Source organism: Myotis brandtii, unplaced genomic scaffold, assembly GCF_000412655.1.
Source record: "Myotis brandtii unplaced genomic scaffold, ASM41265v1 scaffold581, whole genome shotgun sequence".
NCBI classification, from domain to species: domain Eukaryota; kingdom Metazoa; phylum Chordata; class Mammalia; order Chiroptera; family Vespertilionidae; genus Myotis; species Myotis brandtii.
Genome location: NW_005370182.1, coordinates 310,702 through 327,836, shown reverse-complemented (window position 1 = coordinate 327,836; position 17,135 = coordinate 310,702). Strand labels below are relative to the sequence as shown.

Sequence of the window (17,135 nt, the reverse complement as noted above, 5' to 3'; positions counted from 1 at the left end):
TTCTCTCTATTTGGCCATGGATTGAAAGAAAGAAAATGAAACTGCCCTTCTGTTTCTGAGTGTCCCTATATAATGTATTCTTTTTGGCCCAATGCCTAGAAAGTTGTTCATAGAGTTGATGGAAGGATATATAATATCACTGCTCTGGCAGGTACTTACCGTGGCAGTCAAAAAATTTATGGGGAATATGCAGTATTCTCTCTGAAAATGGCTAAATCTTGGCTCCCAGTCATCATCCCCTGTATCATCTTATTTCCTCACTCCCTCTCCTTGCCCCCCACTTCTGACAGCCCTCTCTGTGTAGCTTTGAGCCCACTCAGTGTCCTCAGGAGACATTCTGCCTTAAAATTGTGCTGTTTGCCTGGATGAAATGTACAATGTGCACAAATAGGTTGTGGGGAAGCACAAATCTAGGCTCTCCTGGGAATTTAATGTCTTTGCTTTGTTCTGGTCAAGTTGCATATGAAATAGTTCCTTTCTTCTCCCACCAAAAAACCTTCCAGGCCTCGGTTTCCTCTCTATACTAAAGCATGAAGAGTGAAAATTATTTCTCTGCCTTTTAAACCTTTTCTACTGGCTTTAGTCTCACTTTTTATTTTTAAGGCTTTTTTATTTTTAGGTAAATTAATTGTCTTGTCCCTGAGCTGCATCTTTTGCTTTTGTTTGGCCCAGAAAAATTTGTTTCCAGGAATCCTTATGCCCTAAAAGTAAGGAGAGCCTTCTTCATAGGATTATAGGACTGGAAGTGACTGTAGTTAAAGGTTATTTTGGAGGATGAAAGAGCTCAAGAAATTCTGTTTTGAGCTCAGTGTATCTTCTGATGAATCTTGACTCTAGAATAGTAACATTCTGACCCTTCATTATTTGCCTTTGTTAACTTGAGGACAGCCTCTTGTACCCTACAAGTAAAATGGTGGGGAGACTCAAGACCATGTGATATGAAGACCTGATTTAAGAAGCTGGGAATGTTTAGAAAATGAAGATAAAGTTGCCTCTGTAAGAGGCTGACATGGAAGTGAGATTAGGAAGATGAGTTTTGCCTTTATAATACACACACACACACACACACACACACACACACACACACAGGTTTGTATCTAGAGGTAAAGACTTTCCCTTCACTAGAGGTATATACAAGCAGGGTCAGCACAACCATTTTTCAGAGCTACTGTTGATTCAGGAACCTAACTGTGGAGGACTATGGATGCAGGAGGAGGGAGCTCAGTCCCCTTGCAATTATGAGATTCCATGACACCTTTGTATCTTTTTTAAAAATATTTTTTTATTGATTTTAGAGAGGAAATGAGAGGAAGAGAGAGATAGAAACATCAATGATGAGAGAGAATCATTGACCGGCTGCCTCCTGCACGCCCCCTACTGGGGATCAAGCCCGAAACCCAGGCATGTGCCCTTGACCGAAACCAAACCCAAACCCTTCAGTCCGCAGGCTGATGCTCTCTCTATCCACTGAGCCAAACCAGATAGGGCTCCTTTGTATCTTTGATAGACTTTTCATTTTCTTGCCTGGCCTTAGTTAGAAGCAGTATTGCATAAAGGTTAAGAAAGCAAGCACTAGAGCTGTATTTCCTGACTTTGAGTCCTACTTCTTCCGTGTACCAGTTGTATGCCGTTTAGCAAATTATTTAACTTCTCTGTGACTCAGTTTATTTATCTGTAAAATAGTGATGATAATATTTATCTCATAGGATTGTTGTAAGATTAAATGAGATACATAAGCACTTTAGAATAGTGCCTGGCACAATGTAAACATTTCAAAATTTTTAGCTGATTATTATTATCTCTGTCCCTGTCAATCATTTCTATGTGCGGAGCTAGGTTTCTCTGTCTGGTCCAGATACTCCCTCCCCCCTCTTTTTTTAATCCTCACCTGGAGATGTTTATTGATTTTTTTTAGAGAGAGAAACATTGATACGACAGAAAAATATCAGTTGGTTACCTCTCATATGCACCCCAACTGGGGATCAAACCCACAACTTAGATATGTGCCCTGAGTGGGAATTGGACCCAAAACCTTTTCAGTGTACAGGAGGACATTCCAATCAATCAAGCCACACCAGCCAGGGCTTAACATACCCTTTCTGACTATCTCAAGTGCTTTTAGCTAGAAGGAACAGTAAACTCAACTCAAAATAGCTTAAATGATAAGAGGATTTGTGACCTCACACATCAAGAAGTACAGAGCTGGGAGGGTAGGCGGGGTCCAGATTGACTAATTCAATGTCTGTTCTGCACCACAGCATCAAGGATCCAGACTTATTCTCTCTGCTCTACCATCTTCCATGTGTTGGTAGGATGTTGCCACAGTCCAGGCATCATCTGCGTATAAGACAACCTTCAGCAGAAGATAGCTACCTTTTTTTTATAGTGACCTTTTTTTTTTTTAAATAATACAGTAGGAAGCTGTTCTTTGAAGGCACCCACCCAGCAAAATCCTCTCATGTCTTACTGTTGATGAGTCATTTGTCCCTTCCCAAAACAGGAAAAAGGAAAAGGAATTACCACAATTGGTCCAGCTAATTAAAATCTTCCTCCTAGGTCTCAGGAATATGATCATCTTCCCTGATCATGTGTCCTTAGAGGAAGGCAGACACCAGAAGAAAGTCTGGGATAGATTAAGTGTAGAAGAAAGGGGAGATTTAAGTAGTCAGCCAGTATAATGTGCTACTGTACCTTTTCCTCTGCTGCTTTATTTTTCCTCAGAGTACGAATTACTTTGTTTTACACAGCTCTTCAAGAGGCCAGTGATCTCAGTTGAGAGGACTCTCAAAATTATTAAAAATAGACTCATTAATCACTGTCTGTTTTATGGATGTCTTAAAGTATCTAAAGTGCAAGTTTTTCTGTTTCTCAATGAATGAAGGAAACCTGGAAACCATGTGGCTCCTTAAAATTTGAGTTGGAATATGTGACCCTATTCCAATATGACTGTTAAGAAAAATCATTTTTTGTTTGATTGGGTTTTTTTCCTTAGTGCTTTGGCTGAGCAACAGTGCTGGGACATCGTGAAGTTAGTCAGATAGTTGAGCCTTTTCTGACCCACATGTGAACAGGAGCGGCAAAGTTGTCACTGATTTGAAGAAATATACCTATTTGATAATTGAGGCCCATCCTGGAAAAAGAAACAACCAGCTGCTTTATATTTTTCCATATTATACCCCCCTCTCCAGTTTTATTGCGATTTAATTGACATACGGCTCTGTGTAAGTTTAAGGTGTACCACATAATGACTTGACATATATATATTGTGAAATGATTACCACAGTACATTTAGTTAACATCCATCTCCTCATATAGTTACCAAAAAATGTTTTTCTCCTTATAGTGAAAACTTTTTTAAGATCTACTTAGACTCTTAAGTCTTTTCAAATATACCATACACAGTGTTAACTATAGTCATTATGCTGTACATTAAATACCTAGTATTTCTTTATCTTATAACTGGAAGTTTGTACCTTTTGACCACTTTCATCCAATTCCACCACCTCCCCACCCCTCAACTTCTCTTTCTGACAGAGAAATCTGTGTTTGGCTATTTAAGCCTAAAAAAGAAAAATGTTGGTCTATCATGTGAAAAAGAAGTAAACTTAATTTTGTGTGATCCTAAGGCAGATTTAGAATAAAGATTGAAGCAGTTTGTAGCCTGTGATAGGGTGCAACTACAGTATATAACAGTTAAAACTGTTTAAGAATTAGTGAAATTATCTGTCCCAGGAGTTTTCCAGGAGCTCTTCTTTGGGGACATGAGGGGAGATTGCATGAGGTGATATCTAAGAACTTTTCTGATTCTGATCATTATTGATGTTTTCCAGCTAAGGGATACGGAGAGGGCATGCACCAAGTTTTACTATATTTCAAACTGAAGAGAATGGAGGCTTGATTTACTCATGGAAAGGGGAGATGGATAAATATATGTGTATATGCAGTTCTTATGTACAACCAATGATCCATAAAGCTCTGTAGGTTATAACTCTTTTTATAGAACTCTCTAGGTACTGAATCAATTAATTAAAAAATAGAACATCGGCCATTTTCTTTTGTAGTCAGTTTCTTCCCACACTTCTCATCTTTAAATTCAGATGTATGACTATGATTGTATGAATGACTTTCTGGCCTTTTAAAGGGAATTTATCTAGCACTATGCAAACTAAGTTTCTAGACAGCTGCTCAAGAGCTGCCACAAGGTAAACAAAGCAATGATCTTGCAGACTATCTTATGCCAGGATGAACTTACCTGTGCTTCTTAAGAGTCTTAGTCTTTGGGTCTTAACCGTTAAACTGATTTGAAAAAGGAAAAAATGTCTAATGTGAAAGGTTTTTTTAAAGCATTGCTGATTGTTTGTTTAGCTCATTTCTAGGGCTACATGGAATAGACATGGCATTTGGGAGAGTTTTCAGTCTATTTTTAAAGGAGGGAAAGTATTCAGGATTAAAATACAATCATTAACCATGTAAGGAGAAACCTCTGCAAACCATTGTTAGAGCTAAGCGTGTTTGACTTCAGTGGTTGAGGACATGAATCTGTGTAGAGCATTAACTTCTGTTTCTAAATGTATACTTGGGCCCTAGCCGGTTTGGCTCAGTGGATAGAGCGTTGGCCTGCGGATTCAAGGGTCCCAGGTTCGATTCCAGTCAAGGGCATGTACCTTGGTTGCGGGCACATCTCCAGTAGGGAGTGTGTAGGAGACAGCTGATCGATGTTTCTAACTCTCTATCCCTTTTCCTTCCTCTCTGTAAAAAATCAATAAAATATATTTTAAATGTATACTTGGAAAACTGTGTTGACTTCATTACAGGACTTCCCAGGTAGCAATAGTAAGTGATAAAGAGCCGGCCACCCCTGCACTACAGATACTCTGTATCTATGGAATGCAGTAGAATGACTGAATAAAAATAGTGAATAGCAAAGAAAAGATCCTCTCTTCCTCCAGGGAGAGACCCAGTCTTTCTGAAGGACATATAACTAGAGTACTCTTCTTGCCTTTTCAGCTTGCTTAAGGTAAAGGAAAAAAATTAAGATTCTATAACCATTTTTTTATTTTGCTGCTTTTTGATGGGGGAGAGGCTTGAAGTTGGTAACAATGTTGTGGTTTGTGATAGCTGTGGAATTTCTCCCTTAGGAAAGGAGATTGGTCCTCTCTGTTAGTGAATAGAGCTTTATAATATACTAGAGGCCCTATGCACGAAATTCATACAAGAGTAGGCCTTCCTTCCCCCGGATGCCAGCACTGGCGAGGCCGGGGGAAGGTCAATGGGGAAAAAAAGGAGACATATATACTACTGTTTCTAATACTTTAAACAATAAAATTAAATTAAATTAATTTTTTTTAAAAAGAGTAGGCCTTCCTTCCCCCGGCTGTTGGCACCAGCTTCCCTCTGGCCGCCGGCAGGCACCCAGGACCTGGGCTTCCCTCGCAGCCCCAGCTTCGTCCGGAAGGTCATCTGGTCTAATTAGCATATTATGCTTTTATTGTTATAGATTTTTCTTTCTGGAGAGTCTAGTGAGTTAACTCTTTGAAGTGCTCAAGCTAAAAATGTGTGCAGATTGCTGTAGGGAATAAGGGAGGGAAATAGGTGCCAAGAGGATTCATACTACATTACTTTAGAACCAAATTCTGGTGACTCAAAATAATTGTGCTGAGTAAAAGAATCCAGATAATTATGACTAAAATTCTAGAAAATGGAGACGAATGTGTAGTGCCAGCAGATCAGTGGTTGGCTGGGAAAGGCAGGGAAGGGAGGAGGGATTTACCAAAGAGAAGGGGCAAAGTTTGGGGTGATAAATGTGCTTATTATTTTGGTTGTGGTGATGGTTTCACAAATATATGCATGTGAAACCATTGTAACTCATTAAACTGTACATTTTAACTATATGCAGTTTATTGTATAAAGTTTTACCTCAATAAAGCTTTTTTTAAAAGGAAAATAAACAGCCCTAGCCGGTTTGGCTCATTGGATAGAGTGTCAGCCTGCGGACTGAAGGATCCTGGGTTTGATTCCAGTCAAGGGCATGTACCTTGGTTGCAGGTTCCCCGGCCCTAGTCAGGGTGCTTGCAGGAAGTAACCAATTGATGTGTCTCTCTCACATCGATGTTTCTCTCTGTCTCTCCCTCTCTCTTCTATTCTCTCTAAAAATCAATGGAAAAATATACTCAGGCGAGGATTAACAAAACAACAACCAAAAGAAGAAAATAAACAGATCCAAAGATAGTGTTTGTCAGAGGGCCTTTTTCTGGGTTATAGGGAAGCCACTGAAGACTTGTATGTGCAATACAAGTCTTATGTGATGTGTTAAGTATGAATACACACCTCCTATTTAATGCATTTGATGTTTCTTTAGGAGTCCATAGAGCCTACTGTATTCTATTGAAGAAGATGTCTAATAGTAACACTACTCAAGAGACCCTGGAAATAATGAAAGAATCAGAAAAAAAACTGGTAGAAGAATCTGTAAGCAAAAACAAGTTTATATCTAAGACTCCAAGTAAAGAAGAAATTGAGAAAGAGAGTGAAGATACCAGTTTGCGTCAGGAGACACAGGTAAGGATTAGAAGTGCATATATGCACACTCTTTATACCTGAACAGAAGGGTCTTTATAGGTGGCGTTGGGGGATCTATAGGAAGCCAGTCACTTATAAGAACACTTGATTCTCCCTAAAAACCCAACTTCAGCTCTCAAGAAATATCTCCTTCCCTTTTTGCCATAGATTCCATAATGAAGTCGAAAGAAGACAAGAGTGAAAGCCCTAACCCATTTAGATCTGAGTTACACTGCTTCTTGCTATATTTTGATATTTTTTAACTATCAAAAAATAAACTGTAGCCCTGACCGGTTGGCTCAGTGGATAGAGCGTTGGCCTGTGGACTGAAGGACTGAAGGGTCCCAGGTTCGATTCCAGTTAAGGGCATGTACCTTGGTTGCGGGCATATCCCCAGTAGGGAGTGTGCAGGAAGCAGTTGAATCGATGTTTCTCTCTCATCGATGTTTCTAACTCTCTATCCCTCTCATTCTCCCTTCCTCTCTGTAAAAAATCAATAAAATATATTTAAAAAATAATAAAATAAAAATAAACTGTATACAAACACATATTTAACAAGTCATAATATGGCTCATACAAGAAACTCTTAAAACTGGGGCTGCCTGGTTTTACACAGTGTTAAATTCATATCCTGGTTGTGTTAAAGCAGTCAGCATTTTCTGGATCAGAAATAGTCTCTGAACTTGCTACTTGGAAAATGTAAGTGGGAGGAATTCACTCTTTGGTTGCAATGTTCTCCATCCAGATTCATATGACAGTGCAGACATGCTGGCAGTAGGTGATGGTCAGCTGAGCTTCCTTCAGGGCTCCTCTGTACCCAGGCATCCCAGACTCTGAGTCTCATCTAGCTTACTTGTTCCAGTCCTCCTCTTCTTCCGTGGTCACTGCTGGTTTCCTCTGTTATCCTAGCCCAAATTACATATAACCATTCCTTCATGCCCAGCAGTGAAACTAGTATTTATTATATGCTTAGGAAATAGACTGTTAACTCTAGTAAATTAGTTTAAAAAGCAGTAGCACAACATTTTGGAGAGCCTGGAAACTTAAAGCATAATTTCCCTTGACAACCCATTACACCTAGGCCTTGTCTTCTTTAAAGATTAAAACAGCAACAACATAAAGAGATGAATTAAAATAAGACAGCTCTTTGAAATATTATGTTCTCTAGCTGCCTGCTTTTCTGTCTTTCCTCTTAACAGTTTGCCAGATCTCTGTCATGGCTGCTTTTCCTTCCATTATCTTGCATGTGAGTTGTCATTCCCTGCTCATCCTTCCAGAGTTTGTGGAGACAGTCTGCCACTGTTTCATCTATACTTCTAGCCTCCACTGGTACCAATAATGAATTTTAATTCCCTAGGGAAGATATATGAAGAATGTTTAATTATGCACTGTCATGGTACTTGGAAGATGATAATTAAATGAACTTTTGGGTCCAAGTTACTCTGTTCTCAGGAGATTATTTTAAGCTGTGTTCTGAACTCCTATTTTATGTATTTCTTTAATACAGGTAGAAAAGAAAGGATGTTTATAGGTTTTATATGCCTTATGGACACTCACTTGGTTTAAAAATGTCTTCACCTAGATATACAAATAGTTGGGCAGGGAGAAGGGAACCTGTTTCCCCTCTGACTCCTTAGAGCAGGTGGAGCTGCTGCTGCCATCTACTGGAGCCCCTGCTCCTTCTACAAAGTCTCCAGTCTTTTTGGCCACCCTTTGGAAGCCCTCTCCCCTCTACCATTTCCCAAAAGATCTTGTACCCCTTCAACAACACTAAAAGTGCTATTCTTTTCCCTACCTTCCCCCTGACTCACACTCTAGAGGTCTCCCCAAGAATCTTACTGATGCTGTCAAGGGAGCGCCTGTTATGCACTGGAGGTGAAAAGTTTGGGGGAAGGGGACTTTGATTACTTATACTGTGTGAGACATATTCTTGGAATCAGCAATTGGAGCTCAGAACATCTTTTGCATGGAAACAGTGCTATAAAAGGCAGGTTCTGAGATTCAGTTTAGAATGGGCAGGCTCTGACTTTTAACATATATTGAACTTAGATGGGTCCTTCAGTTAACCAACTGGTTATGGCCTCCTAGCTGGGCTTTCTGCCTTTAAAATTGTAATTTCTTCTGATTCATTTACCATACTGCTTTAGAAAGATGGTTGTGAAATAAAGATCTGATTGTGTTAATTCTCCTCAAACTTTCTGTGTGTCTTATTGCCCTAGGCTAAGTCCCAGATTTGTCAGCCTTACATATTGTGACCTAGTCCCTTACCTGCCAGTCATCCACCTCTGGCGTCCTATGCTTCAGCCTATGTGATAGGAATCTCTGACCTTGTTATAAATAGGGACTGAAAAGTTTTGGGAAAGCATGCTTTTGTACAAGCTTTCTCTGCCTAGAATGCCCTCCTTTGTATTCTTTCCCTGGTCTCCTCCAGCCCCTAAATCCCCTCTGCCAACATCTGTCTAATATCCATTTATCCTTCAAAACTCAATCCAAATGTGTCTTTCTCCCAGAAGCCTTCCTTGACAACCTTACTCACCCATTGCAGATCTATATTGTATAATTCTTCAATTAATGTCTATCTTCTCCACAGAACTCTAAGCTCTGAGGCCCAGGATTAGGTCAGTTTGGGCTTATCATTGTATCTCTAAGGCCCAACACAGTTCCTTACAGGCACTCAATATTGCTAAGGTCTGAGTTTGGCAGTTATGCTGTGTGTTCCTGTAGCACTCCACAAGAACCTCTGTAATATACTTAATGTACTATATTGTAATTGTCTATTTGTCTTCTTCAACAGGATTATGAGTTCCTTTTTGACAAGGTTTGTGTCTTTTATCTCTGTATCCTCTAGTAGTTAGCATGGTGTCTAGTAGATATATTATGCTTTTAATATATATTTGACTATTGAATGAAAACTATCCATTCTGGAAAATAAGCAGATTTATAGATACATTGCTGTAGGGTTATAAATTGATAAAACCTCATTGAAGGGCAATTTGTAATACTTTACCGTATAAAATTTTTAAATGGATTACAAATATACTTTATTTTTAGGTATACTCAGTGTTATGGTCATTGAAACATTGTTTATACTAACAAACGATCAGAAACTTCCAAAATGGTGCAATTTAAGGGATTGGTAAAATAAGTTATAGAACAGCCATACAATGGAATACCATGTAGCCATTAATAAAGACAGTAGATCTTCTATAAAATGATATCCATGGGAAAAAAAATAGTTTAAAAGCAAGGTTCAGAGAAATGTGTACAACCTACTTCTATTTGGTTTAAAAACAAATAAACTTGTGTGTATACACATGTACAATAAGCTTATATGCATAAAAGATCTCTGGAAAGATTTTTTTTTTATAAGAAATTCAGTATTAATTGAGAGAACCAGGTAGCTGGAGGACAGATGCCCCCATTAATACCTCTTGAATGTTTGTGTTATTACCTATCTGAAAAAATAATGACAAAATACTATTTCATATTCCTGGACTATGACTCTTACTCTTCCCTTACTGTAAGATCTTGCCACTGACCAGATCCACCGTCATTGTCATTTCTTACTCTTTCCATTCACTCTTCCGGTCCTCCATTTTGCATTGTAGTTGTCTTGTTCAGTAATTAGAGAAGACAACGAAGAAAAGGAAATCCTCACCTACCCAGGAGTGTGCTGGTACTCTGACTCTGTCTTGTTTTCCCTCCCCAACCCACCTGCCTCAGTTCTCTTCTACTCCAGTGCCAGTGAGTTCCATTCTAATCATCTCAGAAGCCCTAAGTACCTCATCCCGTACATAACTCTACCCAGCCTCTTTCCAAAAGCCGCATTTTGACTTTTCAGCTGTTCAGAAACTTCATCAATTAATTAGTTTTTTCTTCCCTCCTCCAACCTCAGGCCCTCATCCTTCATCTTCTACCCTACTCCTTACCCATTCTCCTTATCCTCCCTTTGCTCCGGAGGTCTTATCCATATCTTCCATTCTCCCTACTTTTTATCCTGTCCCATCTTGTATTCCTGACCCAGGCAGTCTATAATAAGAGCCACCACCAGGAGCTTAGAACTGGGACAATTCTTGGAGGAAGACGGTTGACAAGATCTTTATTCCATTTCTGCAGCAATAGGGATAGGTGATTTGGATATTTCAGATTGGAACTCTGAATGGATTGTCCTATAAAGATATTATTATAAGTGATGGTTAGGAGTCATATTTCATGTCCACAAGTATCATAAACAAGAGTGTTCTGTGGTTTACCCAAAAGTAATTTTTATCAATCTGTGGAATAGGCCAACCAGTCAATGTCTTCCTACTTTTTATCTGCATGGTGAATGGTGATTTGTCTATAAGTGGCCTGTAGTGGCTTCTGTGTCATGGTTGCTAGAGTTGGAGCACAGGGGAATAACCACACCAAGTGGGTCTCATCATAATTTGGCTATGTAACAGTTTTGCAGTTAGTACTTAAACTTGTATTACTTTTAACTTGTGTTGATTTTCCCCACCTTTAATATTTTCTAATCCCCTTCTAACAGAGGCGGACATCCAACCATGGTCATGCCAGGAAAAGAGCCAAGGTGAGCACCTTTTCTCTATAGCTTCTTTCCTGGTGTTATTAGTAATACATTTTACAAATAAACTTATCACTAATATCTCATTTATTTGCATTATACATAGGCAAAGGTTTCTGCCTAATTGTGAATATACATACACATGTACACACAGAGAGACATGCATGCATACATATCCTATTGTAAGGTCTGGCTATATTTTTCTCCATTATCTCTGGTTCAGCCACATGTATTTCTGTTAACTGTGGGATACCCACAAAAGCCTGAGCAAATTGGTCCTGGTTCTACTGTAATGCTAGTTTTTCTACTCAGCTCTGACTTCTCTGAGAATAGCTGCTATATGAGTCCTACTTTTTTCCCTCAACATTTTTTTTCTTTATGAATTTTTTTTTTAGATTAATCATGCCCCATTGGTAGAAATGATTCAAGATTTTGGACATCCTAAAAATATAGCCCTTTTTTAAAATATATATTTTACTTTTTAGGTTGGACAAGGAGGAAGACTTAGTTTTTAATCATTGTATGATAAAATTAGCACATCACAGATTATTTTAAGTAGTGTTACCAGGAAGGACTATATATTATTAGTATGTGCTAGCATATTAATTTTAGTTGGAAAACTGTAAAATGTTAAACTTTTCTTGCAGTGGGAAGAATTATCACCAGAAGTAATAATTAAGGGCATCCACCCTTTTCCCCCAGAAAAATAATGGCAGAATTTGAGAGTGGCCCAGCCATTTTGTTGCTTGGGTTTAAAGAAGGCCACTATGTATGATAAATCTGTGTCTTGCTTTATATGGCCTAATCCACAGTGATGTTCTTGACATTAAAGTTCAATCAGAGGGTGTTCACTGCTATATCACTTCTTCCTGAACTTTTTTCTTTTCTTTTTTTTTAATATATATTTATTGATTTCAGAGAGGAAGGGAGAGGGAGATAGATAGAGATAGAAGCATCAATGATGAGAGAGAACCACCGTTTGGCTGCCTCCTGCATGCCCCTCACCTGGGATCGAGCCTGCAACCCGAGCATGTGCCCCTGACTGAAATCGAACCTGGGACCCTTCAGTCCGCAGGCTGACGCTCTATCCGCTGAGCCAAACCACCTAGGGCAGTGGTCGGCAAACTGCGGCTCGCGAGCCACATGCAGCTCTTTGGCCCCTTGAGTGTGGCTCTTCCACAAAATACCACGTGCGGGCGCGCATGTACAGTGCGATTGAAACTTCTTTTTCCATGCGCAGAAGTCGGTTTTTGGCCTGGGCGAGTCTATTTTGAAGAAGTGGTGTTAGAAGAAGTGGGGGTACGTTCGCTGAGGTCGACCCCTCAGATTGAGGACGTTTTTAGCAAAGGCCAGCTTAGGAGTACCCTAATTAAGTTAATAACAATGTACCTACCTATATAGTTTAAGTTTAAAAAATATGGCTCTCAAAAGAAATTTCAATCGTTGTACTGTTGATATTTGGCTCTGTTGACTAATGAGTTTGCCGACCACTGACCTAGGGCCTTCCTGAACTTTTTGAGTTAAGTAAGATAGTTATTATCTTCATTTTACAGTTGAGGAAACTTGGGCTTATAGCGACTGAGTGTGTTTGACAAAGGACATTTATTAGTAAGTGGCAGAACTAGGCTTGAAATCAGTTCTTCAGACTTACAAGTTTTTTGTTTCTTTTGTTTTTGTTAATCCTCACCCGAGGATATTTTTTCATTGAGTTTTTGTTTGTTTGTTTGTTTTTTTAAGAGAGAGTGAAAAAGAAGGAGGAGAGAGAGAGACATTGATGTGAAAGAGACACATTGATTGGTTGCCTCCCATTGACGACCCCACCAGGAGGGGTATCCAACATGCAATCCAAGTATGTGCCCTTGATCAGGAATCAAACCTGTGACACCTCGGTGCTTGGGCTGGCGCTCTAACTTAGCCACATGGTCCAGGACAGACTTGCAAATATTTTTCACTATACTGCTCTACATAGAATACATATACCAAGTTTTGTACTTTTGTATTCATGGTAAACCTCGATTGTATTGTAAGAACTCAGTAAATGTTTATAGGTAAATTTCTTATAAGTCACTCTATGGCAGTGGTTCTCAACCTTCCTAATGCTGCGACCCTTTAATACAGTTCCTCATGTTGTGGTGACCCCCAATTTCATTATTACAAATTAAACATAATTAAAGCATAGTAGATCCCTAGGAGAGCAGTGATTTGCAAAATGGATTTCAGACCTTTTTGGGATTCTTCCACCAGTAGAAATAAACCAAATGGATTCACTTTTTATCACATTAATTTCCAATTGTTAGAATGGTTTTCTATCTTTCTCCTTATTCTTTTCTTAGACAGTTCTTTCCATCATTACCACCTAAGGTTTAGAGTCATTTAGCATTTACTGTCTACTGTACACTAGGCACTATTTATGATACGTATGTTTACATACTTTATGTCATCTAATTCTCACAACAGCTCTTTAAGTATTTTTATCACAGTTTTATTGAAAAACGGAGACCCAGAGAGGTCAAGTAATTAGTTCAAGTTCTTGTAGTCCATAAGCAAAAAAACAGGAGTTAAAGGTAGGGCTTCTGGTTCTTAAATCTGGGGTCTTTCTACTAAGGTCTACTGTTGTGTATTCTCAGTAAACTTCTGAGTCTGAAATTGGAGCACTGGGCTGGAGAGAGGGGGGTAGAAATGGGAGGGCCAAGTGAAGTGGTTTTCCTATCTGTCTAAAGTAGCCTTTTTGTTTTTATATGTCTACTGTTATAAGCAGGAGAATTATCTTTCTTTTGGGGTGGGGAGAATTATCTTTCAAGTGAATCAGGAACTGGCAAGTAGGATCTGTTTTTAAAAAAACCTTATTTAATAGAAGCAGCAACAGAGCCAAAGAGGATGTCCATCATTCAGCCAAAAGCTTTCTGAATGTCTGCCAAGGGAATATATATGTTATTTGTTTTTTTCTCAGTCTAATTCCAAGCTCAAGTTGGTACGCAGTCTGGCAGTGTGTGAGGAGTCTTCTGCCCCATTTGCTGATGGGTCACTAGAAACCCAGGTAGGTCCTTTATAAGAGTAAGTGTAGCTTTTGAGTTTGGCAGTTGTTTTGTAAACTAGTATAGCAACCACATCAACATTAGGCTTGGAAATCAGGAGCTTCGATACAAGCCATTATAGTAAAGCATGGCCTGGGTGAGATCATGAAGTATAGATCTTCACACCTGGACCACCCACGATGATGCAGACAAGCCGATCCCAGGGCTGGATATTATTTTCCCTCCCACACCCTTTCCCTCTGGTGGTTAGAACCATTTCCATCTAATTCTTATAACAAGAACTGCCAGTGTAACTTGAGCTGCCTATATAATATAAGGCTGTGATTGTAGAAAAGGTTTGGCCTTTATCCTTTTTTTAAAACAAAAGCTAAAACAATTTAATTAATAAAATACCCTCTTCTATAAGAGAATGCTGCCACCCCAAGTTTATCTTCTCTGAGATTTAAGGGGGTTACAGGAGAATTAAAATCCATTTCCCTTTGATTATATTTCTCTTTACTCTTGTCCAAGGATATAATTCAATTGCACATCAGCTGCCCCTCTGACAAAGAGGAAGAAAAGTCCACAAAGGATGTCTCTGAAAAGGAAGACAAGGACAAAAACAAAGAAAAGGTTCCAAGGAAGATGCTATCTAGAGGTGAGGACTTTCCCTCTTTCTTAATCTGTTCTAGGGCCTGGCTCTTCAGTGCCCTTTCCTTCCATCTTGAAGTCTGGCATCTGCTGGCCTAACTGGCCCAACAGTTCATTGTGTCCTATGGACTTCATGGTTGCTTGAGAAGTTACCTAACAAAGTTACTTTCTTTGCTGCTTTATCCAACCCTGTCTTAGGGGCTCATGTCATACCAGAGAGCTGCTCTATTAACATTGGTGCTACCCATAGGAAGACGTAGTCAATTCTGATTTTATTTTGGCTTTGGAATAAACAGTGACATGGATCATCACTGGTTGCAGCTCCTCCAGATACCTTTCATATTTTGGGATAATTAAAGTAATTATTTTTAGCAGTGCAGATTTGCATATTATTATTAAGTTCTCTTTGGCTTTAAACTCTTGGGCTGATAGCAAAAAGACATGGTCCCATAAAATGATAGTTGAGAGGAAAAAAGCAACCATGGAATTAAAATGTTACCAAAAAAATCATATAAATAATCAACATTTGAGCATATTTGCTGAGATTATGCAAAATTCAGCCTTGATTGCCCTTACCTGGATCTTATTTTCCTTAAGTAGAATAAAAACAGCTTTGTTTTGGTGAGGGCATTCAGTAAATACTGATGGTAAGATGGCTTTTCACTATAATCCTGATGCCAAACTATGACTTAGATTCTACCTTCTATAATTGTCATGAGGAATTTGGGGGGGGCTGGCAAATCAAAGTCATTCTGGTTTTTAAGCTAAAACCCCTAACGTTTGAGTCTACTTTCCTGTTCTCATCTCTCCTGATCAGGTTGTAGGCTTCTGCTTGGGATTAGATGTTATGCAAGGCAATTTCATTTATTTTAAATTTATTTTGTTGTGGTGGTTTTAGACTCCAGCCAAGAATATACGGACTCCACTGGAATAGACCTACATGAATTTCTTGTAAACACACTGAAAAAGAACCCAAGGTAATAACATGATTTGATGAAAGGGGCAAAGGGGCCAGCAGCCAGAAGGATACCCAAAAGGCCAGGTAGCTTCTCAGAATTTTTCCATTAGAATCTCAGGATACCCATCCCCCTACCACCATTTCTCTTCAATGTAGTTTTACATTCTGTGAGGGTTTCAGAATATCCTCATATTGAGGTTTCTCCTTTCAGAAGAGTTGAGAAAAATTCTGTGGAAGAAGAATGCAGAGACAAAGAAATATGAAGGCTTGGGAGTACAATTAAAAAGCACAGAAAAAAATAATAATTGATTGTACATAAGCTAAACCATAATAGTTTTAAAATGCTATAAAAATCATATAGGATGTAGAATAATAATTAGGTGAATAAATGTAAAGTATGTGTTTATATGAATATGACTGCCAACAGAATTAGGTTTCTGATAAGGATAACAAAGTACATGGTTAGCAGGATCTGCAAAATGCATACGCAGTTGTTTTTCTTTTCTTTTTTTTATAACTCTTTATTGTTGAAAGTATTACATATGTCCCCTTTTATCCCCTATTGACCCTCTCCAGCCTGCCTCTGCCCACTCCCCACCCCCCAAACCTTCAGCACCCTATTGTCTGTGTCCATGTGTTATGCATATATGCATACATGATCTTTGGTTGATTACCTCCCACCCACCCACCTACCCTCCCCGGCCTTCCCTCTAAGATTCCATACTCTGTTAATTATTTTCCTTTTTTAAAGTAACATAAGAAAAGTCAGTGAGGTTCAGTAGCCATTGCATTTTGGTCCACTATTGGGGTTTGGATCTCTTTGTCCCTTCAGCTTTTATAATGAGCAGGTTGTGTTCTCAATCCTTGCTTTGAATACCTATGGGAGGCTGCTTTTGTTTTGTTTTAATCTTTTCTAAACAGGGACAGAATGATGCTGCTAAAATTAGAACAGGAGATTCTGGAATTTATTAATGACAACAAGTAAGTTATTTGAATGAAATACAAATTTAGAGGTGGGAGGGGCACCAAAAGAAATTTAGGTACAATTTTAGGATATCCCTCTTTCATCTTTCTCTTAAAGTCTGAATTTTGATGTAACTATTCACTGGAAACCAAAAGGAGTTGGGGGGGTGGGGGGTAGTAATCAGTATGTATTAAAAAGTATATGTGTGAGAACCAAGTGAGGTGTTTAAGTTATTGCATAAACTTTAGTTGAAAAAATATATATATTTTCAGCAGCTAGCCCTTGTTCCATATTTTATTATTCTTAAATTTCTCCCTTTTTTCCTTGTAGACTATCCAGGTAGATAAGACCTAGGACTTAAGGAGTAGTCTTAATGTGTGTAGTGGGTCTATAAAAGACTATTGCTAAAGAAGCTGAGAGAACCTT

General features: G+C 38.8%; 1 protein-coding gene across 1 annotated transcript in view; it reads left to right on the top strand.

Annotated features, from left to right (window-relative positions):
• The window catches only part of R3HDM2 (R3H domain containing 2), a 57,663-nt gene that overhangs the window by 8,914 nt on the left and 31,614 nt on the right, over nt 1–17,135 (top strand). The window contains exons 2-8 of the mRNA XM_014550070.1: nt 6,359–6,558; nt 9,353–9,376; nt 11,087–11,128; nt 14,073–14,159; nt 14,668–14,794; nt 15,686–15,764; nt 16,667–16,726. Of these exons, the coding sequence (XP_014405556.1) occupies nt 6,359–6,558; nt 9,353–9,376; nt 11,087–11,128; nt 14,073–14,159; nt 14,668–14,794; nt 15,686–15,764; nt 16,667–16,726 (619 nt within the window). The remainder of the gene's footprint in view (nt 1–6,358; nt 6,559–9,352; nt 9,377–11,086; nt 11,129–14,072; nt 14,160–14,667; nt 14,795–15,685; nt 15,765–16,666; nt 16,727–17,135) is intronic.